Source organism: Talpa europaea, assembly GCF_964194135.1.
Source record: "Talpa europaea genome assembly, chromosome: 12".
Lineage (NCBI taxonomy): Eukaryota > Metazoa > Chordata > Mammalia > Eulipotyphla > Talpidae > Talpa > Talpa europaea.
The window spans coordinates 56,914,737-56,940,894 of NC_140079.1; the positions used below are offsets into that span (position 1 = coordinate 56,914,737).

The window sequence follows — 26,158 nt, forward strand, 5'->3', positions numbered from 1 at the left end:
TGCTCAGATTGGCTTGGCACCAGGGTAGGGGTATTGAGAAAATGACTGAATTACTTACTAAACATTAACTCTGAATAGATAATTAAGGCAAACCTCTGTCTTAGGGAGTCAGAATGACAGACTTTCTGTATTATTTGGGAAGAAGTCAGTGACAAGGACCTTCAATAGTCCTTGCATTTGAACATTTGAACATACCCTTAATAGTATTTTCCGTTCAGGGAGATCGAGTTATTGGCGTGAGTGGCTTTAATGGTATGGCTGAAGAATGCATCATGGACCAGAAGGTAGCTCCACCACTTAATATTAATGCTTGGAGGTTTCCCCCTTCCTTTCTTTTCTTTAATTCCCACCTAGTCCTCATTCCTCATGCTCCTTCTTGCCCCCTTTCTTTGTGTAAGTTTGACTGTATCTTGTTTCTCAGCCAAGAACTTCTTTCAAATGTTAACCTCCTTTTCTATATTGTGAGGGCAACCCTTGCACAGAAATTTCTGTGGAGTGGTTTAATGAAGAGGGGCATTTTGTTTTCTGAGTCCTGGAGCAGCTGGCTGGCTGTCCAATTGACCCATAGTTGGATATGGTGTGGGCTCTGAGCTGGATGTAATGGATTCTCCCAACACAAAGCTTGAGAAAGACAGATAGCTCTGGGAGTGGAGCCAGCCTGGGTGGCCGGGCATGCGTGGTGCCCCCTAGTGGTAAACAATGTACATTTATTTTCTCAGTTTTATTGAGGTAAAATCTGCACATTTTTCAATTCATCTGTTGTAGTGCCCATTATCTGTACTCAATTCTGCATAAATTGGTTCCTTCATGAGCCAGGTGCCAGCTTCAGGATTTTTGAAGTCTGATGCACCTACGTCTTGAACTTAGCCACAGTTTATTTGGTCTTGACTGTTTCTGGACTTGGTTCCTAATGCTTTTCTCTTTGCAAAATCTCAGTCAAATCCTTATATTTACTGAGCAGCCTTATGACCAGGTACATGCGCTTAATCCCTAAATCACTGTTATCTTTTTTTTTTGTAGATGCTATGGCAGATTCCAGATAGGGTCTCCCTTCAAGAAGCTGCTACCCTGCCTGTATCTTATTGTACTGCTATTTTGGCCCTGGAACATAGGGCATGTACTCAGCCTGGGTAAGGACTGTGTAGACAACAGAGGGCTAGATGGGTTCTGTTTCTGATGTCAAAATTGCCCACCAAGGCCTTGCACCTTCCCTCCCCTGACCTTTACTGCATGTTCAGTCTATGTAAGAGGAAAGGCCAAGGGAAGTTCTTGACCTAATGCTGGGGTCTGGTGATGGTGAGGATATTTTGTTAGAGAGGAAGCAAGCAGCTGTGCACTTGGCCAATTGAATCTGGAGAAAATGCTCTCTCAGACCTGGCCACACTGAAGGTTGCCTTCTAGAGAACGTTGAAGTTTAGAGAGTTGATTTACTTAACCTCACTTCACTGTGGGTTTAGTGGAGACCTGTGGTATCTGCTTCTGTGAGGCCTGGCTGGTGTGCCTAACTAATGTATTTCCATTGCAGAGGGGCTGAAGTCTCTGTGTTACCTGAGCGTTTCCACTGCTTCCCACTCTTTATAGCTGAGCTTCAGAATCATTCCAGGGAGAGGGGCTTAGTTGCAATGTGGCTATTATGTCATCACTACTTTCTAAAATTCAGCAGTGGTTGGTATGCAAATGGTTTGGGGACAGAATTTCAGAAGTAGAGATCAGTGTGGTTGCGCAAAGGAAGGGTCGCCACCGGCATGAGAAAGAGGCTACATAATTAAGAACCATATTTCCCGGAGGTTTCAAAATTAGACCAAAATAGCTCTGATCTATAGTCACAGCCCTAAAGGCTACAGCACAGGCCGCACATAATGGGGTGGAAAAGATGGCCTCCATGTTCTCTTCATGCTTTAAAGTGTCCTAGTTCTAAGGTGATTCATGAATCACATTACTGGTTGAGTTTTGAAGGTTTCTGAAGTAACACTCATCTTTCTCTGGTACAGAGAAACTGTTTTAGTGACAGCAGCAGCTGGAGCCACGGGCCTTGCCGTGATAGATGTGGCAACAAACGTTCTTCAGGCTAAGGTATTTGCATTTTGGATTCTCCATTAAAAGGAACAACCTAGACCTTCATTTTTCAAACATGAGCATGCTCATTTATTTATTTAAAATCTTATACATTGGGGCAGGGAGGGGAGGGATTGGGGTCAAAATAAAGGGGTTGCAATTGTATGGGGAATATAAAAATAAAATTTATTTTAAAAAAATATTATGCATTGCAATGGGGGGAGGGGGCTTTATAAGGTAACCTAGAGTTGGACTTTAATTTTAATTTGCTTATATTTAGGGGGGCCCCTAGAAGTAAATCAGGTGTTAAAACCTGGTGAGGTACAACTAGCATTACAATCTGTGCAGATTTTATTCACTCTACCTGAGTTGTTTCCTCCTGTACTCAAATTTAAGCTCAGATGGCTCTTTTTCAGATAAGTAGTCTCTGTCCCACAGGCAATGTTTATCTCCTCCCCCCACTTATATATGGTCTCATAGCACGCTCTACTTCTCTGTTATAGTAGACACCTCAGTGTGTGGGTATTAGTTTACTTGAGTCATTTTTGGATTAATGTCTCCCATCTGCTAAACTGTAATCTACATAAGGCAAGGACAGTGTCTGTTTGGTTCAAGATAGTTTCAGGGCCTACCTTGGTGCCTATAGCATAGCAGGCATGCAATAACAAATGAATGAATGAATGAATGAATGAATGAACATATGTGCCCAAGTTCAGGGGAAGATGCTCCCACCCTTCTGGGTTGTTTTCTGACTGGTTGAGTCATCAAAATAGCATTAAATATGTTGGCAGAGGAAAAAGATCAATTTAATAATGTGTGCAGAGGACTATAACAATTTTGCAGGTCCCAATTTCTGCCAAGGGATGAGGCGAGAGAGCCAGGGACAGCAAAGAGGAGTGAAGGAGTGATGAGAGGAACTTCACATACAAGGAGGTGATGATTTTATCTTAACTCTGAAAGATAGAGGGAGCATATCTGCAGATAAACCTTCACCTGGATGATAGCCCTCAACTACTTTCTCCTATGTAATTAAAAGGAGCAGTGATCACTTCTTCATTAGGAGGAAGACAGAGGGATTAAAGACAAGGCAAGCCTTCTCCCTAGCCTCTAGGGTCTTTATTGCTCTCACATAAGAATAATCTGAATGTCAGAGCAGGGCTTCTTGAGGAGACCAACTCTGAGAATCTTGAGCTGGTCTATTTTGAGCACTCTCAAATGAAAGAAACCCACGTCTCTAAGGGCGCCTCTCTTCAAGGCTGAGCGTGTTAGAGAAGGAGGATTTCATGGGGCAGGTGGGCATTTAAACTCACTTTTGAAGGAATGAGAGTAGCTGAGAAGAGGAAGAAGGGAAGTAAAGGCCTTTTTAGTGATGGGAAGACATATTGGAAGACACAGAAATAGGAACTAACATGATGCATTCAGGAAATGGCAAATACCATCTGCAGAGCAAAGGAACTGTGTGGGGAGTGGTGGAAGATGCCAGGCATGAGCAGGACAGACTCAAGCATTTGAAGTTTTATTAGACGCGATTGAAGATTTTGAATCAGAAAGTTACATGATTGTTTTGCATTTTACAGAGTTCACTCTGGTAGCAGTGGAATGGGGGAGAGGGGAGAGTTCAGGGTTGGTTTGAAGGCAGCAGGGCAGATGCTAGGAGTAATTCCAGAGGAAATTTGAACTGAGGTCAAGGCAATGAATTGGAAAATACTCAAGTTGAAGAACATAGAGAATGTGGTGACTGGATAGCATCCAAATAGCATGGACCTTAAAGTTAAGCTGACCTAGGTTCAGATACCAGCTCTACCTCTAGCTTAAGACCTTTAGTCCCTCCTTTGCGAAATAATGCTTTCCTCTTAGGGTGGTTGTGACAATATTGAGATTACACGTGCAGTGTGCCTATTAGAACGCATGGCTTGTTGGTAAAAATCTCTTAAAAAGGGATCCTGTTATTAATAGACATTGAGTGGGTAGGAGCAAACTAGGTTAACTTGCGGATTTGCCATTTATTGAGATTGGAATGCATGGGGAAATGGTGAGCTCAGTTTTGTACTGTGGAGTGTGAGGTTCCTGTGGAACATGCAACTGCAGTGTCCAGAAAGCACCAAGACCGACAAGTTTGGAGATAATTACATCGATCTGAAATTTCTTCAGGTGGTGTCTCTCCTTTAATACATTAAGTCCCTTTTGGGAAAAACTTGTGAGTTCTGAAACCATCCTAAATATACTGGGTCTCCTCATGGAATATTAGCACATTTTCATGTTTAAAGGAGGGCTTTTAGCACCTCTCGTAGTGGGGGAGACCAAAATTAGTTCCATTGTTTAGAACCTTAGACTATTTAACATTTCTCAGAAAATTGTACCATTTGTTGCAAATAGTTATAGAAGGTTAAATAGACAGAAAAATTCACTTCAATTCAGATATTAAAATTATTCTAAGATGTATTTTCCTTAACTGCAATAAAGGTTTTCAGCAAAAGCAAACCAAAAAAAGAATAAAAATAATGGCATCACGCCACCTCCTTGGAACAGGCCATTTGATAACACCTTCCATTCACAACATTTCATATTGTTGTCAAAGTGGTCTCTAGCAATTATCTTACCCTCCATCCTCACAAAACCCTTGGGAGATGGGTAATGTAGGTGTTTATTATCCCTATTTCACAGGTAAAGAAAGTGAGGCACCAAGAGAGAAAAGAATTCATGGTAGCTCTCACCTGGACCCAGGGAGAATCCTGGGGTGCCTGACCCTAGCCTGTGTCTGCCCCCCTTTGGGTGCTAATAGCCTGCACTGAACCACAGTTATTTGAGGGTTTGAAGATAACTTTCTGTTTCAAGTAGCTATAGGTGCATTTGGAATCTTTTATGGGCTCTGATGTTCTTGCAATGTGTGAATGCAAGTCCTGAATGTCACCTTGAGGGCAAAGATCTTGAGCTGGTGGGTGCTATCCAGTGATGAGGCCCCTCTAAACAATGCTGGAGCATTTGGAGCTTTTCTAGGGATTTCTGAACCCCAGACTTCTGTACAGTGTGGCCATAGCTATCTGTGCCATTTTTGCCAGGCCTTCGTGTGATGGAGTGGAAATGAATGGGCTTTTGAGTCAGGTGATGTTAGGTTTAAATAAATGTTCTACTGCCTACTGCCAGGATGATTCTGGGTTAACTACTAACCTCTTGGAGTCTGTAACGCCATGTACGTGTAGAATGGGAGTAATTGTACCTCCCCTATAATATTCTTATGAGATTTAAAGAGAATAAATGATTGCATATATATAACAATAGATTCAATTTATCTTATACTTTGTTTTCCAAGTGATTTACATACAGTATTCCCTTTAAATTTTTAAAATAAATCTTACTTTACAGATAACCAAAGCTTAGGGAAGTTGACTGGAGGTGTACAGGTTAAAAGCATGAACTGTGGAGACAGATTACTTATGTTTGGATTCCAGTTCTGCCTCCCAAATCTTGGGCAACCTTTGTCTTAGTTTGTCCACCTCTAAAATGAGGATAATAATAGTGTGTATATTATTGGGCTATTTAGATTAAATGAGCGAATATATGTAAAGCAGTTAGAATCGTGCCTAGCACATAGTATGCATGATGTTAAGTTCTTACTAAGTAAGTCACCTAAGGTAACACAGCTAGAGAGTGGCAGAGCCAGGCTTTGAACTCAAGTCTGCCTGTCTTCAAGACCTTTTCACTGAATTACCCATTGGGATACATTTCCTAATCATCTGGATTTGGTGGGTACTTCCTGTTTGCATTTCTGGAACCCTCTGTTCTCCCCCCATCATACTGCTCTACCTTGCTTTCTTGGCTCCAAGTTTGGTATTTAGCTTGCATCCTTTTTACTTCCCTCAATACTCAATAAATAGCAGTTTTTTTTAAAGATGTATTTATTTATGCATACAAGAATTGGGGTACAGGTCAGGAGTGTGGGGGGTGAGAGAATTCACCAGAGACAGAGTGGGGAACAGAACAGGCAGACTGACTGAAATACACTACTGAGGGGAGCAGCGGGTGAGACAGGAGAGGTCTGCTGTGCCATGTGGGTAGCTCTCTGGGCAGCTAGGGATCGAACTCATTCTGCAGAGGCTGCGGTTAGCTTCATAGTGCTGTGCTTAATCCCTGTGCTTAACCCCATTTATTGGGGAGGCCCAATAAATGGCAGCTTTAACTTGCATTTGCAGAAGATTATTGAGTGTCTCCTGAACCCTCTCTGAGCTAGACCCATTGAGGCTCCAGGATTCATGGCCAGTGGGGTAGGATAGTGTAGGGGTAGATGCTATGTATTGGGTCTGAAGTGTGGGATTGAGGCTGATGCCAGGACAGCAGGGTCACGTTGGTCTCCTTGCTTAGTGCCCTTTAGGTGGAGGCTGGGTAGTTAGGTGAGTCCTCTAAGTACATGTTCGAGGCCATCAGAAGCTTTGTGTTCTTTATGCAGGTAATAGCTGCCACCGGAAGTGACGAGAAGTGCCAGCTGGCGATGCAGAGAGGAGCACAGGCCGCCCTGAACTATGGGCAGGGAGGCCTGAAGCAGGCCGTGAGGAAGCTGGTGGGCAGTGGCGGGGTGAATGTGGTCATTGACACTGTGGGAGGAGACATCTTCCTGGACGCTGTCCGCAGGTACATGAGGTGGCCTTTTATCAGTGGGCTAGATCCAGACTCTTCTGAGCCCTTTCCAGACCCTGACTGTCTTCTGGCCATGCTTCTTTTTCTTCTTTGCTGCTCACTTCTCCTGTAGGCATCGGCATCAACCAGACAGCTGAGTGGGTGGGTGAAAAGGAATAGAAGCAGAGGGAAAATCAGGAAATGCTTAAATATAGCAAAAACAAAATACCCACTGGAAGATATCCAAAAAATGACTGCAGACTCTCTGGTTGGCAATGTCAGATGCTTTAAAAATTATACTTGTGTTGAATTCATCCATGCAGCCCCCACTAACTACTTTATATACATGGTGTGGGTAATTCTTGAGGAGACCACTCTTCAGAGGGTAGAATTACTAGGGTGGCTGCTCCCCAGTTCAACAGACAGCCAGGTACAGATGCTTTTGATGTTACTGGTTTCTGAAGCAGCCAGCACTGTATATATCGCCTCAATTTATTTTATTAAAATATATATCACTGGGCATTTAGTAGGACTGCTATAGCCACACCAATTCTCATTGTGTTTGCAACCCACAACTCTGGTCGAAATAATAATAATATTGATAATACTATCTGTCAGAACAATAGTATCTCATAATAGTGGCATTGTTTCTCATATCATCCTGGTAGCACTTTAATTTTTATAGTTAATCTCAGCTTAAAGTGGAAGAAAGAGAGAGCAGTTTACCAGCAGTGCTTCCACTTTTCCTGAGTGCTGCTGCCCTGTGCCCAGTATTGTGCTTCAAGAAGCAAAGGAAGGAGACCCAGCGCTGAGGGCTGCTAATACCTTCTTTTGCCTTCTTGTTCATTGTGTTTTGAAAACAGCTTCTGATTTCCCATCTAAAGAAGAAAAGCAAAAAAGCAAATAAACATAAACATATTTTATATCAAAGATGCTTACAGAATTTATTTTTATAACACATTACTTAGCATGCACTGTATGGTGCATCTCATAATGGGTGCAGAAAACTTGTGAATGTTTGTAGATTATTCAAAACTCTCTAGAGAAGTACATAACTTACAGGAGTTCTAAAGTAAACCTTTGTATAAAGCAAATGATACTTCCCTCAAGTGTCTAGTTTCTTGTTCCTGCTTCCTAAGTTCAAAAAATCTTCCAATTGAGTTGTCTTAAAGAACAGCATAGGGAATGATATTTGTTTATACCTTTCTCAAAGTAGTTGAGGCAGCTAAATAGACAGCTGGATTCTGAAGTGGGTCTCCTTATAAAACTATCTAGTTTCTCTACTATCTTCCTTTTGGCTTATTTTTGTGTTTTCCTATCAGTGCACACAGAAGTGGTTCATAATGGTTCATTCCTGCCAGTTTGTCAGATCAAGAAGAGTTCTTCGCTCTGGGTTTAAGTCATGTTGTTTTGTTTTCTAAAAAAAATGCAGCAAATTATATGTAACCTAATATTTACCATTTACCATAAAAATATAATAACATTAGATTTACTGTATTATTTTAAGTGCCCGATTCAGTAGTGTTAAGTATGTTCACATTAGATACAGATCTCTACAATTTTTTAATACTGCAAATCTGAAATTCTATATCCATTGATATAGCTTCTAATAGCTACCATTCTTCTTTCTATCTGTGTGAAATTGATACAGAGTCTTTTTTGTGACTGACTTAACTTCACTAAACATAATATCCTCAAGGTTCATCAGTGTTGCAGCATATATTGGGATTCCTTTCTTTTTTAGGCTAAATAATATTCTAGTATAAACCACATTTTGTTTATGCCTTTATCAGTTGATGGACGGCTGGGTGACCTCTACTTCTTGGCTGTTGTAAATAGCACTGTTGTGAACATGGGTGTGCAAATATATTTTCAGACTCTGCTTTCAGTTCTTTTGGATATATACCTACAAGTGGCATTGCTGGATCATATGGGAGTTCTATTTTGAATTTTTGGGAGAGTCTCCATACGTTTTCCAAAGTGCACCATTTTCCATTCCCACCAACAATGGATGAAGGTTCCAGTTTCTCTATATCCTTGCCAACACTTGTTATTTTCTTCTTTTTCCCTTATGAGTCCTAATGGTTGTGAATGTAACTTGTTTTGTAATGTCTTTTCTTTCTCTTCTTTCCTTCCAGCTTGGCGTGGGAAGGCCGGATTGTGGTGGTGGGTTTTGCTGGAGGAACCATTGCATCTTTGCCAGCCAACCTTCTCCTCCTGAAGAATGTCTCTGCCCTGGGACTGTACTGGGGCCGATACCAACGTGAGGACTTTCCTGTGTTCTCCAGGAGTCTGTCATCAGCCCTTCAGTACTGTCAGCAAGGGCGCATCCAGCCATACATAGGAGCGGTTTTTAAGCTGGAGGAGGTGAGCTGCTCTTAAGGGATGTGATAAGGATAAGTCAAGGAAATAAACTGCTTCAAGCCACTAGACAGTTTCTCTGGGTGCTATACATTCTCTTTGTCTGGAATAAAAATGTAAAAATGCAGTGCAGGCTCATGGGGTCTCACAGGCTGCAGGGTGCCAGGATTCCTCTATCTTGTTGTGTGACTGTAGACTCAGGCCTAGCAAGCCACCCTGGAAACAGCATATGCCGAGGCTGTGAAGGAGCTGACCTTTGAGGGCTCTGTCTATATCACTGGTGCCTCAAACAGAGGAAAGCCACAGTACTCTAGAGAATAATTTACATGTGTTGATATGAACTCTGAACTCCACAACATACGAGCTCAAGAAGGAAGCATTTAACTTGACCTTTGATTTTAGAATACAGACGCTTTAAAGTACAACCAGATGATCTAGGCTGGGGTTCTGTGATCAAAACACTAAATCATGCCTGGCATCGTAGGACTATAATTCATCCATTAGTCACTGTAGTTAATTATGTTGGCTAGTCACTCCTTTTTTTTCACTCCCTCACAGGCCCACTAATGTGGCTTAAACTTCCTCTAAAGTGTAATTGTGTGCATGCATATGTGATATAGTTGTAAATGCGAATCTGTTAGGCATGAACTGTGAAGTCTTTTTTCTTTTTTTTTTTGGCTTAATTTATTTTAATGTTCAAAAAACTGTTTTGGTAGCTGTAGTCAGCCATTGAAGAAGATGTTTTGTTCAAATGCAGATTAGTGGAGCCCAAGCTGTCATTGCCAGACCGCATTGCTCACCAGCCTTCCACTTTTATGTTTTTTCTCCTATGAGGAAGCACATTCTTTTCAAATATGGTTTCCTTTCTTCCTTATCTTTTTGGCATGTAAATCAAGAAGGTAGCATTGATGGTAAAAGGAAAACCTGGCTGGCCATCAAAAACTGGTTCAATATTAGTTCTAGCTTTGCCCACTTCTTCCCTGTCCCCCCAGTTGTAACTTTGTGGAAGTTCTTCACCTTTCTGACCTTACGTGTCCACATCAATAAAATTGAGGGATAGGACAGCATCAATGACTCTCAGTTTATGTTTCAGGAGCCACAGTAGGTGGGTGGGCAAGTGTGACTTGGGATCTGGGGGTGAGCAGGTGTAGTCCTGAGCTGCCTGGATTCTGGAACCCCAGCTCTGCTGGGACCTGAGTAGCTGTATATTTCTTACTTTTCATATTTTTAAGTGAAGATTGTGTGGCTTAAGAACTTGAGAACTACCAGTTTACAGAATTACTGGGTCCCCTTCCATCTGTGGCTTTGATCATGTAGCGTTGTAAACAAAGGTTAGCTTTACTTCATGCTCATGTGTACCTATTGAGATAGGATAAGGATGATCAGGCAGAACAGGAATAGAAAAGCACGCTTGTTTGACCTGTCTCTGCTCTCCATTGAAGTGTTCTGGGTGTTGCTCAGGCATGAGGGAAAGCCAGAGGTGGAATACTGTTTTAATTACTCACATTGAAGTTCTTTCTCCTCTTAAACACAAATTAACTGTCTAATTGCTATCCTCCTGTCAGCTTCCATTCCCTTCTCTTTTCCAATCAGGGCTCTGCCCACAGGACTTATCTAATTCTTTCCACTCTGTTGCTCTCCCTGTTACCTGCGGGCTCTCTGTGGCCACACTCCCTAACAATTTCAGCCATTGAATTCACCTACCATTTGTTGACTGTTTCTTCTCTTTCTGTGTCTTTCAATATGCAGACTATTTAGAGGAATAATGATAATAATAATTATGGTAGTTCCCATACATTAGTTATTTGCTATGGGTTAAGAACCGTGGAAGCATTTGATGTGCATTTTCTCATTTTAATCTTCACGGCAACCCTTTGAGATAGGAACCATTTTTATCGCATTTTACAGCTGAAGAAATCAATACTTGTAGAGGCTAGCAAACTGCCTAATAATATATAGTAAGTGACAGAGCTGGAATCTAGTCCAGGCTGGTCTGACTACAGAATCTGGATGCCTAGTGGCTGTCAAACTCTCTGCAAATAAGCCAGGAAGTTCCTTCTTTGGCCCCTTATTCTAGAGGATGAAGTTTATCCCTCTATTGGAGAATTTTTCTATATAAAAGAACTATCTTACAGTTCAACCAGGAATCTTGAATTTTCCTGAGTGTACCAGAATTTATAATTTGTTCTGTTAAAGTGAAGATGATTAAGTGAATATCTAATTCATTTCAATTAACATTAAATCCTGGGTCATCATGTAAATTAATTAATATATTTATCACAACCTTCTTGGAAAGTGGCCACTGTGTGTGTGCGTGTGTTTGTGTGTGTGTGTGTGTGTGTGTGTAAGGTTCCAGAGATACTGTTGCTTCCTAGCTTATATTTTCTCTTGAATATGTGGACCTAAAGATTTGTCCTTTAGAAAAATTGGTAATATGACCACATACTTTGTACCATATTTTTTCACTTTATTATACTTAAACATTTTTTAAATGTTTTTTAATTGAAGTAAACTTGCATTATAACATTATGCAAGTTTTGGCTGTGCATCATTATAAATCATGTCTCTGCATACTACATTAAGTTCACCACTAAAAGTTCAATTCTATCCTATACCATACAGTGACTCCTTGTACAAGATTGACCCTCCTCCTTTTACCCCTTCCCTTCTGACCACCACTTACTTGGTCTAATAATCTAAAAGTTTGTTTTTGTTTTATTTAGTTCATCTGTTTGTTTGTGAAATTATTACAGGACAGGGAGAGAGGCACCACAGAACCCTTAAACCTGTCTGCTTTAAATAGGTTCTGCCATCTGCCATATCAAGACAAAACATACTCTAGTGCACAAGACCACTAATGGAAAGGAACTTTAATACAGTTAGTGTGCAACAATAACAAAAAAGACAAACAATATAGGTTCCAAATCAGGCACCCAAAGTTACCTATCCCCTTGTTGATAAATGTCCAGCCACAGAGGGTTAGTCGAAAGCAGGGCCTCTGAGGCCCAAAGCCTGCCACAAGTCTAAGGCACATTCTAGCCGGGACACATGGAAAAGGGTCAGAAACAGCCAGACAAGTCTGGGGGGAAAAGAGCAAAATCAAAATCAAAATCAAAATCAGAACTGCCATCATTACCTCCCCATGGGTCTCTCACCCACATCTGTTTCCACCAGTCCAGGACCAAAAAGCAAGCTCAGTTTCTTCACATGTCTCTCTGCTCCAATTGCCTCCTCCAGGTCTCCTTCTGGCTCTCCATCCTTCCTCCCTCCTTCTCCAGCTTCTCCTCCTCCCTGCTTAGCTCCACCCTTCCTTGGGTGGGGCAGGGAACCTGGAACCTCCCTTTTTCCTGGGGACCACCCTGTTACAAATCACATGGTATTTGTCTTTCCCCATCTGACTTATTTCAGTATTATATCCTCTAGGTCCATCCCTATTGTTGCAAATGGCAAGATTTCATCTTTCTATAGCTGAGTAGTATTCCAGTGCGTATATATGCCACATCTTCTTTATCCAGTCATCTGTCAATGTCAGTTAGGTTGTTTTCATCTCTTGATGAAGCCTTTTTTTAAAAAAAAATATTTATTTATACATCCAAGAACTGGGGTACAGACCAGAGGTGTTGGAGGGGTAAGAGGATTCACCAGAGACAGAGTGGGGAACAGAACAGGCAGACTGACTGAAATACACTGCTGAGGGGAGTTGCGGGCCAGTCAGGAGAGATCTATTGTGCCACGTGGGTAGCTCACTGGGCGGGGATCAAACTCACGCAGCAGTGGCTGTGGACAGCTTCATAGTTTGCATCTTAACCCTTGCGCCACCAGGGAGGCCCATGAAACCTTTTTTTTTTAAATTTATGCATACAAGAACTGGGGTGTAGGCCAGAGTTGCAGGCAGTAAGAGGATTCACCAGAGACAGAGTGGGGAGCAGAACAGGCTGATCTATTGAAATATACTGCTGAGGGGAGAGCAGGTAAGATAAGAGGTCTGCTGTGCCACGTGGGTCACCTCCCTGGCTGGGGATTGAACTCAGGCCACATTGGCTGGTGATAGCTTGAGAGTGCTAAGATTTTAAGCCCTGTGACACCAGGGAGGACCTTTGATGAAGTCTTTTTAACAGATACAGGATATGAACTTCCATGGCATTCTGTGCTTCTCCTTCATTTACTTGAAATGACTTGGTGATGCCTGTCATTCCTTAGACCATGAGTTCTGTATGGGGAGGGGCCAGTGCTGTATGTATCTCTGTGACGCTAGATTCTGGTCGGCACACACATATCTGCTGAATGACTGAGAGATGGGGCTCTAAGGTGAGACCACCAGAGATCCTGGCCTTACCACTTCTCTGCCTCTGGGCAAATTAGTTATATCTTAGTGCTGTAATTTCCTTGTCTGTGTTGAGGCAGTAATACACCCTATATCCCAGCATGCAGATGAGGATTAAATAAAATACTACATGTCAAGGCATATAGTGAACAGTTTATTTTTAAAGCAAAATATATAGCCATTGTAAAATATGGAGCTGAGCCTTTCAGATCCCTTGGCCTGTAACACTTTTGCATTGACATATAGGGTGGGGTTAGAGAGACAATCCTGAGATTTTGAATTTGTTGTTGATTATGTCTGAGCCATGATGGGTGGATCATGAATTAGCTCCATGGCTTGTTCAGAGGCTGGCATTGTTTAGAAGTGCCACATCTCTTTTCTGTACAGAGCTGCCCAAGCCTATGCAGACCTGACATAGTACTTACATCTCACAGATCTGAACTTGTCCAGTTTATAAAGGTCAAGTGAAATCATTACAGAAACAGAGTTCATGATAGAAATTGTTACTTTTAAATTACTTAACCTGGGCCTCCCCGGTGGCGCAGCGGTTGAGCGCTGGGTTGCGAAGCTGCCCGCGGCCTCTGCAGCGCCGGTTCGATCCCCGGCTGCTCCCCGGCCACCGGAGGAGGGTCCCACATGGCGCGCAGACCTCTCCTGCCGCCCGCTGCTCCCCTCAGCAGTGTCCTTCGGTCCTTCTGCCTGCTCTGCTCCCCGCTCTGGCTCTGGTGAATTCTCTCACCCTCCCGCGCTTCTGACTGTACCCAGTGCTTGTATAAACAAAACAAACAAACAAACAAATAAATAAATAAATAAACAAACATGCCTCTATAAAAAAAAATTAAAAAAAAAATAAATTACTTAACCTATAAGCCTTTATTTTCAGTATATAGAGGACCGTTGCCATACTATTTGTAATTCAAAACCCCAATGAATAAGGAGCAAGTGGACAGAAACATGAACCAAGTTAGGTTCCAGATTATTATTAATAAGAAACAGTTTCTGAACACTATCAATTGCATTAATTTTCCCAGTGATTTCTTCTATTATAAGAGAACACCTTCCTCCAAGGAGAAGTGCTGTATTTCAGATGTTCATTTGACATACTGTATGTTTCCAACAGCTCTTTCTTTTTTCCCTCTGCCATGAGAATGAGATGAGCTTGGCCATGCACTAGATAGGCGCCTCTGCCTCCACCTGGAGTGGGAATGAAGCTCATTGTGGCAAAGCCACAATCAGTGGATAGAAATTGTTTGCTTGAAGTTTTCTGAATATATCCATGGATATAAACCTTTAAAAAAATTCATAAAAATTACTCCTTTTGTTTACATAGTACATTAAGTTTAAGCCATTTTTCACATCTGGCTTATGGCCCTGCCCATATCTGCCAGCCCACTTATCATTGGTCTTTGCTGCTGGGCCACACTGTCCATCCCTGCGGTCCTGCAGCCCCGAGCCCACCCATTGCCTAGCATTGTTGGTGGCCTTTTGCTTTGCCAGGGGTCAAGGCCTCCATTTTGCTCATCAGAGCGGGATCTGCTGCAGCTCTGGTACAGACATCTGTTCTGAAAAGCCCACTGAAGCTCTGGCTTCCCCAGAAACTCTATTTGGGGATCTGGGTAATACAATCCAGAAGGATTGGTGGATTCGTCTCAGGGGCCAAGCTTTGGCAGGAGATAAGTCATTCAATCCTTTTCCTCCTCTCACTGGACTGTTTTGACACCCACAACTGTTTTGCTGCACCTACAACCAAAACTTGTGGTTCCTCTCCCTCCGTCCCTGACTTATTTCACTTTTCCCCTCACCCTTACCTCCATGTGATTGCAGTAAAACAGTGGGGCATATATTTTGGCTTGGTTTGGTTCTGTTTTCTAAGTAACCCTGTCTGACACTTAATTTTGAAATTCGTTTATTTTATGTCTTATAATACATGGCTTGACTTCTTTTTCTTGAAGTCAGGTTTATTGAGGCATGATTTGCAAACAGTAAAATTCATTCTGAGTTTTGACATTTTTAGTCATATGACTATATCACTACAATCAAAATATAGAACATTTTCATCCTTTCTTTTTTTTCAAAGATTTATTTATTTATTCATACAAGCACTGGGTACAGTCAGAAGCGCGGGAGGGTGAGAGAATTCACCAGAGCCAGAGCAGGGAGCAGAGCAGGCAGAAGGACCAAAGTACACTGCTGAGGGGAGCAGTGGGCGGCAGGAGAGGTCTGCCCGCCATGTGGGACCCTCCTCCGGTGGAGGTGGCTGGGGAGCAGCCAGGGATCGAACCAGTGCTGCAGAGGCTGCGGGCAGCTTCGCAACCCAGTGCTCAACCGCTGCACCACCGGGGAGGCCCCATTTTCATCCTTTCTAAAAGTTCACTGGGGCCCTTTATAATCAATCCCCTTCTTCTATTCCACAACCCTTGGCAACTACTGATATGTTTTCTCTCCCTATAATTTTGCCTTTTCTACAATATCATGAAATCTAATCATACAGTACATATCCTTATGTATCTGGCTTCTTAAACTTTGCATAATGCTTTTGCAGTTCATCTATGCTTTTATATATTCAGTCATTTGTTCTTTTTCATCACTGAATAATATTTCATTGTTTGGAGTTACCACAGTTTATTTTGTTGTTCACTAATTAAGAGATGTTTGATAATTTTCAGTTTTCAGTGATTAAGAATAAACCCATAAATATTCACTTGTAATTTTTGTATAGACATGTTATTATTGTTTAAGAGGGCCTGGGATTTCTGGGTCATGTACTAAGTGTATGTTTAACTTTTTTTAAATCTTAATTTACAGTCATTTAATTGACTTTATTTACAGAGCAGGATTCATAACCCTCCGCCCAGTCTCCAATGATTCCTGGATAACATCATTAGAGAAAAATGTCAATTTAAAATATATCACTGCAAAATCTTACAAAAAACCCTTGTTGATGCTCTTCAGAAGAGGCAAGTTTGCTCTGTCAGCAGCTCTCTCTATATGCCTCAGTTATTGAGAAATAATTCTGTTGCAGTCTCCACAGTTCATGATTTTTGCAGAAAAGACTACTCTGACTGTATTCCTATTGAAGACTACAGCACATGAATTTCTTTCTTTTCTTTTCTGTTGATATATTCTGCATTAGAAACCATTGCTCCAGCTTGCACTGTCTGAAAGTTTCAGGATTTTATTTAAACCAATTTGCTGCTATGATTAAATTTTGATAAACTATCAAACTGTTTATCAATTTGGTTGTATTATTTTGCATCCCCACCCAAAATGTATAAGAGTACTAGTTGTCCTACTTCTGCCAGAACTTAGTATTATCAGTTGGTTTCTCTAATTTGAGCCATTCCAAAGGTGTGCAGTGGTGGTTGATTGCAAGGTTTAACTTGCATTTCTTTCGTGAACAAGGGTCTTAAGTATCTTATGCTCCTTTGACATCTGTGCCTCCTTTTTGGTGAAATGCATTGACTGCCTTTTAAAAAAGATGTGGATCAGCGGTTGAGCGCTGGGTTGTGAAGCTGCCCACAGCCTCCGCAGCGCTGGTTCGATCCCCGGCCACTGGGCAAGGGTCCCACATGGCGCACAGACCTCTCCTGCCTCACCTGCTGCTCTCCTCAGCAGTGTACTTCGTCAGTCTGCCTGCTCTGCTCTCCGCTCTGACTTTAGTGAATTCTCTCACCCTCCCGCGCTTATAACTGTACCCAGTGCTTGTATAAATAAATAAATAAATCTTTAAAAATAAATAAAAAAAAGGATGCGGATCAACTTGCATGAGAGCAGTCATAATGATGAATGTAATTCACCTAGGGCAAATGTGTCACTAACTAAATGCTTCTATCTTTTAGAAACAATTCCTTTTAGTTCCAGATATATCCATTCATTCATGAGTTTATTTTATTCATCAAGCTTTTACTGAGTGCATTTTGAATGCCAGTCAAGAAAAATAAAAGACTTGAGGAATTATTTTTGAACTGGGAAGATCTCAGGACAAGGCTCTGCTAGAGAAAAGAAAGAGCTGGTGTCTAATAGGAAGCATGAGTCAGCATAATATATTTAGGCAACGATAGGTTACTCTGATTATTCCTGTTTGATGGGCTAATTAAAAATTCCAACAGCAGAACCTAAAACAAAAGCAGTAGCTTCACTCTGCCCCCAAATTCCAGGTTGCATATCTCTAGAGACAAATTTAATTATGGCTTCATTCTCTGTGAGGCAGAGAACTGGGATCTGGGAGCAGCCTGTGTATCTTATCTAGGCATGGGTATACAGCAGCCTCCTGCTCTGCAATACAGCTGGTAGATTGCAGAGGCCAGTGTTCCTGTGCATCCAACTAAGCTATCAAAACACTGCAGTCTGAAGCCATGCACTTTACTTGTCTCTCTTATTAAAGGAACACCCAACTCTTAACACCTCTGGTTGTTGGCTTTCACAATCCAGGTAGAAACCACAGGCAGAAAGGGATAGAATTGGGTTATTTTTAGAAGTGGCCACTGAAGTAGAAGCTGAACATAGAAGTAAGGGAACATCTGAAAAACTAAACGTGACATTGTGGGTGTACAAAATTGAGATTCCCAAGTCATGGTACACAAAGGTCATGCTTTCCCTGCAATATTATCTTCTAAAGACATCAGGTAAATAGGTACTACATTTCATAAAGATTTATATGCAAAATTTCAAAATAAGCTTTAGCATTTGAAGGGACTTCTTTTTCATGTTAACATGTATTTGCAGGAAAGTCCTCATTTCTCTAAGATGCCAGGTGAGGAGAGTACCATTGTCTCAAATTATGCTTGTTTTCCCAAGTACTTTCTGTTGCTGGGCTATGGCAGATGTCTGGCAACAAGCAACTTGTAGCTGACAGGGAAAGTGAAGCAGCTGTGAATCACCTGGATAGCTTTCAGTGATTGACAGGTTGGGGATGAGTGTTTCAAATATCTGTCTCAGACCTCTTCCACCTCCTGTGAGTGAATCCAAATTTACTTAGATTGGTCTCAGCAAGGCACAAAGTCCCAAAAGGTAGATGTCTTTGAAACCAGGATGTCAAGCTGCAGAGAGATTGCCACAATTTGTTTTTCTGCCTGTTTTTCTTTATTATTCTTAGTGTTTTGGGTGAGAATTTCAAGTGGAGAGTGTTAGTTAATTCTAATCCTATTTGCCAAACACTTTTATTGTCAGATCATGTGAAGCCCTTCTTTCATTTTGTGTCTGTATATTTATGGCTATTGTACTTACTTTATTCCCTTGATCCTCTTTTCCTGCTATCCCCTCAGAGTCTGTCTCTATAATATGTGTGACGCATATCTGTTGATTTTTATTTCCTTGTAAAATACACAGAATTATTTTGTGTGCTAATTTATTTTCAAGGTAAATGGTGTTGTGCTGTAGACCTTATTCTGTTTCTTAATTTTTCACCAGCACTGTCTTATAAAGAGCCATCTGTGTTGCTGGTCCTATATCCAGTTCATTGTTGCATAGTAGTTCATGGTGTCCATCCATAATAGTTTGTAGATCTAGTCCTGTTCTGCAACCATGCCAGGCCGGGTAGGTTCGTTGTCAGTTCAGGCAGCTTACAAGAGTATCTTGGAGGCCTTGGCATCATCCCCACAAGCTTTCTAATAGTACACAGGGGAAACAAGCCAACAGAGAGACAGCATCTTGGGTGCCCTGCGAATCTCTATACGCTCTGCCCTTTCCTCTCATAGCTGTTAGCCACGGCTCTATACTATACTCCACCACACAGTCCTCTGTTGCACCATCCTCTGTGATGCTGCCCTTAAAGCCCGTCTCTCGGCTCGGGTGTGCTCACTTACGCATGCCCACACCATGCTCCAGGTGTCCATCAGGCATGCTTACCCTGAGCCCACGCTCATAAGCACCTCCTGCATTCAAGGCTGCAGGTGATGGCCACCATAGTCAATACTGCAAAAGCTTGAGCAATCTTCACTTACCCTAATTTCCTAGTAATAAATTTCAAGGTCCACTTAATCCCCTGTAGGTAACCGTAGGGGCTTGTGCCAGTGTTGCTTTGGGGGTATTTTCCTAGGAGTAGGATTCTTGGGTCACAGCAAGTATGTACACTTAATTTGACTGCCAAATGCTCTACTGAATGACCTGACCAGCATATGCCCCTAAGAGCAATGGGCAAGAATTATTATTTGTTGCCCTGTTGATATGTAACATTAACCACTTTCCTAATTTCTAAAACTAATAGGCTTAAAGAGGAATCTGATTGTTTTAATTTGTATTCCTCCTGATTTTTAGTTTATTTAAGCATCTCTTTATATATTTCCTAACCTTAAGCTTTCCCATTCATTGAATTGCAATTTAAGCCCTTTGTACAGTTCTCTGTGGGGCTTCCGGTATTTTTCTTACCAATTTGCAGAAGTTCTACATGTAATTCATAGTCCTCAAGTTTTAATGTGCATATGAATCACCTGGAGGTCTTGTTAAGATGCAGTTTATGATTCATTAAGTGGAATTGGACTCAAGATTGAGTATTGTTAATAAGTTCCCAGTTGATGGTTTGGTGCAGGAACCTGTGGTCCTTGAACTACCCTGTCAGTACCACGGTTTTAAGGGTTATTTTGAGATTTTGCAAAAGTCTGTGCTTCCAAATTTGCCATGCATCTGTCACCTTTGTCTAGATTTAATGCAATCAAACACACTGATATTTTGCCTATGGTTAATGATATCTAGAACATATTTAAGGAGTCCTTTGTCAACCCTGGGTTATAATAACTTTCTTCTCTAAGTTTTTTCTACTAACTTTATTCTTTATTTTGGGCACAAATTACATAACCGATTTTTATTTTTCTCCTTATAATGAGCTAGTTTCCCCAGACCAAATAGTTTATTGTTTCTCCATTCATTTGTGGAGTGGGAAACCTTCATCATATTTCAAGTTCTTTGCTTTCTCTTCTATTCCCTTGATTCACATATCTATTCCTGAAATTGTATCATACTGTTTTTATGTTTAGAGCTTTCAGGTGTGTTTTAATATCTGGAAGGATAATCCTTCTAATTTTATTCTTTTTCAAATTTGTCTTAGCTTTGTGAACATTTCTCCCTTGGACCAAATCTCAGCACAAATTTGTTGAGTTCCTCAAAAATAATCTGACTGATATTTTTAATGGAATTGCATTGACTTTATAGGTTACTTTAGGGGCATGTTGATCTTTAACCATTACTGAGTTCTCTCATTTGCGAACACAGATACTGCCATTTTTTTTTGATCTTTCATGTATTGTAATAGAGTTTAAAGTTATTCCTCATAAAGTCTTGTGGATTATTCTTAGTTATGTTATTTGTAAGTACTTTACTGTTTTATATATTTTATTTCTTTTCCTAGTTGATTATTTCTGATATAAAGAAATGTCAGTAATTTTTGTAAACTAATCTCGTATCTAACAATTATGCTTACCTTTTTTGCCTGTCACTTTGGTTTTTCAATATAGATTATTATATTGTCCAAATATAATAACTATTTTTATGTTCTTCCATTCTTGTTTTCTTATTTCAATTTTTTTCAGTTATTGCTTATTTTATTTCAAACAATATAATTAATTTACTAATTATATACTATAACTACATATTATATCATTAATTAAAGTAATCAAACAGTTAATATACTTTATTTTAAATTTGTTTTGGGTTTACTGAAAAAAATCATCAGAAAGTATAGAGTTCTCATCATTCCCTTCCCCACCCACCTCCCAGTTTCCACTCTTTTTTTTTTTTAAGATTTATTTATTTATGCATACAAGAGCTAGGGTATAGGGCAGAGGTGTTGGGGAGAGGAGAGGATTCACCAGAGACAGAGCGGGGAACAGATCAGGCAGACTGACTGAAATAGGCAGACCCACTGAGGGGAGCAGTGGGCAAAACAAAAGAGTTCTGCCATGCGATGTCGGTATCTCCCTGGCCGGGATCGAACTTGTGTTGCAGAGGCTGCGGATAGCTTCATAGTGCTGTGCTTAATCCCTTGTGCCACCAGGGAGTCCCCCAATTTCCACTCTTACTAACATCTTGCATTAGTGTGTTACATTTGCTACAGTTGATAAACTGATATTGATGCATTATTATTAACTAAAGTCCATAGTTTACATTAGGATTCATTCTTTGTGTTGTCCAGCTCTATAGGTTTTGCTAATGGAATAATGTCATGTAACCACCATTATGGTATCATACAGTATAGCTTCATGCTCTAAAATATTCCTTGGGTTCCATATATTTACCCTACCCTTCTCCTACCCCAGCCCCTGGGAGCCACTGATCTTTTTATTATCTGTAGGGTTTTGCCTTTTCCAGTGTGTAGCCTTTTCAGACTGGCTTCTTTTACTTAGCAATTTGTATCCTCCATGTCTTTTTGTGACTTGACCACTCATTTCCTTATCAGTGAATAATATTACATTATCTGGATGAACTACAGTTTACCCATTCATCTGTTCAGGGAGAGTTTGATTGCTCGCACATTTTAAGTATTGGTACATAGATGTGAGTTTTCATCTCATTTAGGCAAATATCTAGGAACATGACTGCTGGATCATGGGGCAAGTCTATCTTGAGTTTCGTAAGAAACTGCCAGACTGTCTGCCAAAGTGATTGTACCTTTTTTAATATTTTTTTATTTTATTTTATTTTATTTTTTTTTGTGGGACCCTCGCTGGCCGCTGGGGAATGAACTGGCGCTGCAGAGCCTGCGGGCAGCCTTGCAGCCCAGCGCTCAACTGCTGCGCCACCAGGGGAGGCCCAATTTTTAAAATTTTTTAAAAAGATTTTATTTATTTATACAAGAACTGGGGTACAGGTCAGAGGCTCGGGAAGGTGAGAGAATTCACCAGAGATAGAGTGGGGAGCAGAACAGGCAGAATGACGGAAGACACTGCTGAGGGGAGCAGCAGGTGTGACAGGAGAGCTCTGCTGTGCCTTGTTGGTATCTCCCTGGCCAGCAGGGAATCGAACCTGCACTGCAGAGACTGCGGACAGCTTCACAGGACTGTGCTCAACCCACTGCACCACCGGAGTCGGGGTGGGGGGGCGAGTGTACCTTTTTTATTTCATCCAGCAAGGAATGAGAATAATGTTGCTCCACATTCTGGTGGTGGTATCAGTTTTAGGATTTTAGGCATCATACTATGTGTATAGTAGTATATTACTGTTTTAATTTGCAAATCTCTAATGACAAGATGTTGAACATCATTTCATGTGCTTATTTGATATCTATAAATCTTCTGTTGTGAAATGTCTATCGGATTTTTAGCTGTTTTTTAATTAGGTTGTTTTCTTATTGTTGAATTTTTAGAATTCCTTGTCTATTTTAGGTAAAAGTTCTTCCCATATTCATTTTGAATTAGTTTTTGTGTAAGATGTAATGACGGTGTTTTGATTTACTTTTTGCATGTGGTTGTCCATTTGTTCAAGCACCATTTCTTTTTTTTTTAATAAATTTTATTGTTATATTCCCCATACAATTGCAGCCCCCCCATTCTGACCCCAATCCCTCCCCTCCCGCCCCCGCCCCCCTAAAAGTGTCTCTGGTTCATATTTTTTTGTTGATTTTGATTTTCACTTTCTTATAGTTATTCATTTTCCTGGTCCCTTATTTAAGTTTTCTAGATTCCTGCTATGAGTGAGACCATCCGGTATTTTTCTTTTTCTTTTTGGCTTATTTCGCTGAGCATGATCCCTTCCAGTGCCATCCATGTTGCTGCAAATTGCATGTGTTTATCTTTTTTGAATGCTGAGTAATATTCCATGGTATATATGTACCACATCTTCTTGATCCAGTCATCTATTTTTGGGCATTTGGGTTGTTTCCAAAGCTTAGCTATTGTAAACAGTGCTGCTATAAACATAGGGGTGCAGGTGTTGTTTGGAATTGATGTTTCTGTGTCCTTTGGGTAAATACCTAGGAGTGGAATTGCTGGATCATATGGAAGCTCTATGTTTAGTAGGTCCAGAAATCTCCACACAGCTTTCCACAGTGGTTGGACCAGTTTGCACTCCCACCAACAGTGCAGAAGAGTTCCTTTTTCTCCACACCCTCGCCAACATTTGTTGTTGCTAGTTTTTTTTAATATGTGCCATTCTCACTGGTCAAGCACCATTTCTTGAAAAGACTCATTTCTCCATTGAATTGTCTTTACTATTTTGTCAAATCAGTTGACTCTGTTTCTGTATTTTTAGGCTCTCTGATTCTTTTTATCAATTTGTTCTTTCACGAATATCACATTGTCTTGATTACTCTGTACTTTTTAATTTATGCTCTCTAACCTTGAATTTCTAAAAAAAGGATTTGAACTGGATTATAGTTTTAATCATGATTGGAAACAGGACAATTTTAATAAAAAGATAAACATTGTAAAAATTGTGATATTAACTCTTCTGGCAGTGGCTCAACTCTTTCAAAAAATTAGGGCACAAGTCAGAAGGAAAAAGAAAAATATCGGGTGGTTTCACATATAGGAGGAATATAGGGGAACAAATAAGGGATCAGTGGAAAAATAACAATACATAAATAAAAGCCAAAATTAACAGGCAGCTATAAATCAGGGGCATTTTGTGGGGAAGGGGGAAGGGAAGGAATCAGAACAGGGGAGGGAAAAGCACAGTTGACTGTGGTGATGGTGCACGGGTGAATGGTGGTAGGATTCTATGGGAACTATACCTGAGAGGAGAAAGCAAACATTGTACAAAAATGAACAGTGATGTAAAAAATGTCTATATAAATATATAAAAATTAAAAATGTTAGGACACAGAAATATTACAATAGATTATGAACAGGCCTGAGGACATTTTACTGCTATAATTTATCTGAAAATATCAAAAAAGCATATTTTAGAGAGAAAAAAATCTGAGGTTGGGATATACTTAAATACTGTTTTTCTTTCATTCTTTTGGTGGTTAGTTAGTTAGTTGGCACTGCACAGTGAACTATATATTGCTCATGGGAGACATATTACAGTCCTTTAGCTATTTTAAGAATTGAACCAGCAATAGATATTTGTTGAAATATGCATGTATGCAAGTCTGACCACAAATTTTGGATTTTTTTTTAGGTCAATGAGGCTTTCTTTCACGTGATACAGCGCAAATCCACGGGCAAGGTGCTTATCTCTCTTAAATAAGTCCTCACCTCCATGGAAAACTCAGCATGTCCAAATTAAGATTTTCATCTTTTCAAGAAATCTGACTTCCCTCCTCTGTTTTTTTTTTTTTTTTTAACTTTTTTTTTTTTTAATAGAGGCATGCTTTTATTTATTTGTTTGCTGGTTTGTTTGTTTTGTTTTGTTTATACATGCACTGGGTACAGTCAGAAGCGCGGGAGGGTGAGAGAATTCACCAGAGCCAGAGCAGGGAGCAGAGCAGGCAGAAGGACCGAAGTACACTGCTGAGGGGAGCAGCGGGCGGCAGGAGAGGTCTGCGCGCCATGTGGGACCCTCCTCCGGTGGCCGGGGAGCAGCCGGGGATCGAACCGGCGCCGCAGAGGCCGCGGGCAGCTTCGCAACCCAGTGCTCAACCGCTGCGCCACCGGGGAGGCCCCCTCCTCTGTTTTTAAGGTGTTCCTACCTTCCTTTATTAATCCACATTCAAAATCTGTTATTGTCATCTTTTGATTCTCTTTTCTTTTTGCTCATAATTTCTTGTCCAAACTTGGACCTGTTTGAGAATGAAAAGGTGCTATTAATAATCACACTAGGAAAACAGCCTTGGCCAACTAGGCTCTATTACCATGCAGTTCATAATACATTAATCACCAAATTCTATTATCCTCACCAAAAGCTAATTCTCATTCCATATCGTTTTCCCATCCTGAGTAATTATGTCTCATCTACTATTTCCAATGACGTCCTGACTGGCTTTCCTACCTTTCAATTATCCCTACCCCCTCCATTCTTATTTTACATTATTGCCATGGTGACCTTCCCAAAGCACAATTATAGCTATGTCTCATTTCAAAAAAACCTGCTACAGATCTCCGTTGCCTGTTGGAGTATAGACTCCTTGAACTAGCTTTTTGTTATGACCTTGATTTTACCCGCATCTGCTTCCCAGCCTTGTGTTCCACAGTGCCACCTGTACCCAAGTGTACTCTTAGGTTTCCTGTCTCCTCCACCTCCTCTCCTTGCTCTGCTCAGGCTGTTTTCTCTACTCCCTTATCTTTGCCAAACATAAGCCTTCCTGACCTCCAAGATATACCTCTGCCACAAGCCTTTCCTTGAAGGAGGAGGGTCATCTCTACTCTCCCCCTCTTCCTTCCTATAGCTTCCTCCCAAGGCTACGTCACAGTCTGCCTTGCATCATAGGGAGCAGCATGTCTGGTGGCATCAATAAAGGGTTTGGAATCCAAGATAGGGGTTTGAATCCCAGTCTCACTACTTGGAGATGGTTATTTAAGATGTCTGAGCTGTCTTCTTACCATAAGGGTTGTCCTTGGGCAAAGCACCTGGCACATGCTAAACAATTAACAAACACTAGTTATGTTCTCTTCTTTCTCTCCTCTTTTTATCCCCTTGAGAGTGGGTACCATGCCTGATTCATCTTTGTACTGCCCTTTATGCCTAACAAAGTGACTTACCCTTGGTAAATAATCAATAAATCGAATTGAAATTGAATTATCTGCAAGTATTAAATTGTGAGAGTCAGTAAAGAATATGTTACCCTGGAAGGAATTCAGATATCCGTAGATTGATTCACAGATAAATAAAATATGGTCTACATATACAGTGGAATACTGTTCAGCCTTCAGAAGAAATGGAAATTTGACATATGCAACAGCATGGATGGCACTTGACGACATTATGCTGAATGAA

The 26,158-nt window shown here is 40.8% G+C and overlaps 1 protein-coding gene across 1 annotated transcript in view; it reads left to right on the forward strand.

Moving 5' to 3' along the window:
* The window catches only part of LOC311181616 (quinone oxidoreductase-like protein 2), a gene marked incomplete at its 5' end in the record, with an annotated part of 29,168 nt that extends 4,584 nt beyond the window's left edge, over positions 1–24,584 (forward strand). The window contains 6 exons of the mRNA XM_084250062.1: positions 219–284; positions 1,021–1,130; positions 1,992–2,073; positions 6,500–6,681; positions 8,805–9,033; positions 24,404–24,584. Coding sequence (XP_084106188.1) covers positions 219–284; positions 1,021–1,130; positions 1,992–2,073; positions 6,500–6,681; positions 8,805–9,033; positions 24,404–24,472 — 738 coding nt within the window. The 3' untranslated portion in view covers positions 24,473–24,584. The remainder of the gene's footprint in view (positions 1–218; positions 285–1,020; positions 1,131–1,991; positions 2,074–6,499; positions 6,682–8,804; positions 9,034–24,403) is intronic.
* Positions 24,585–26,158: the final 1,574 nt, after the last annotated feature.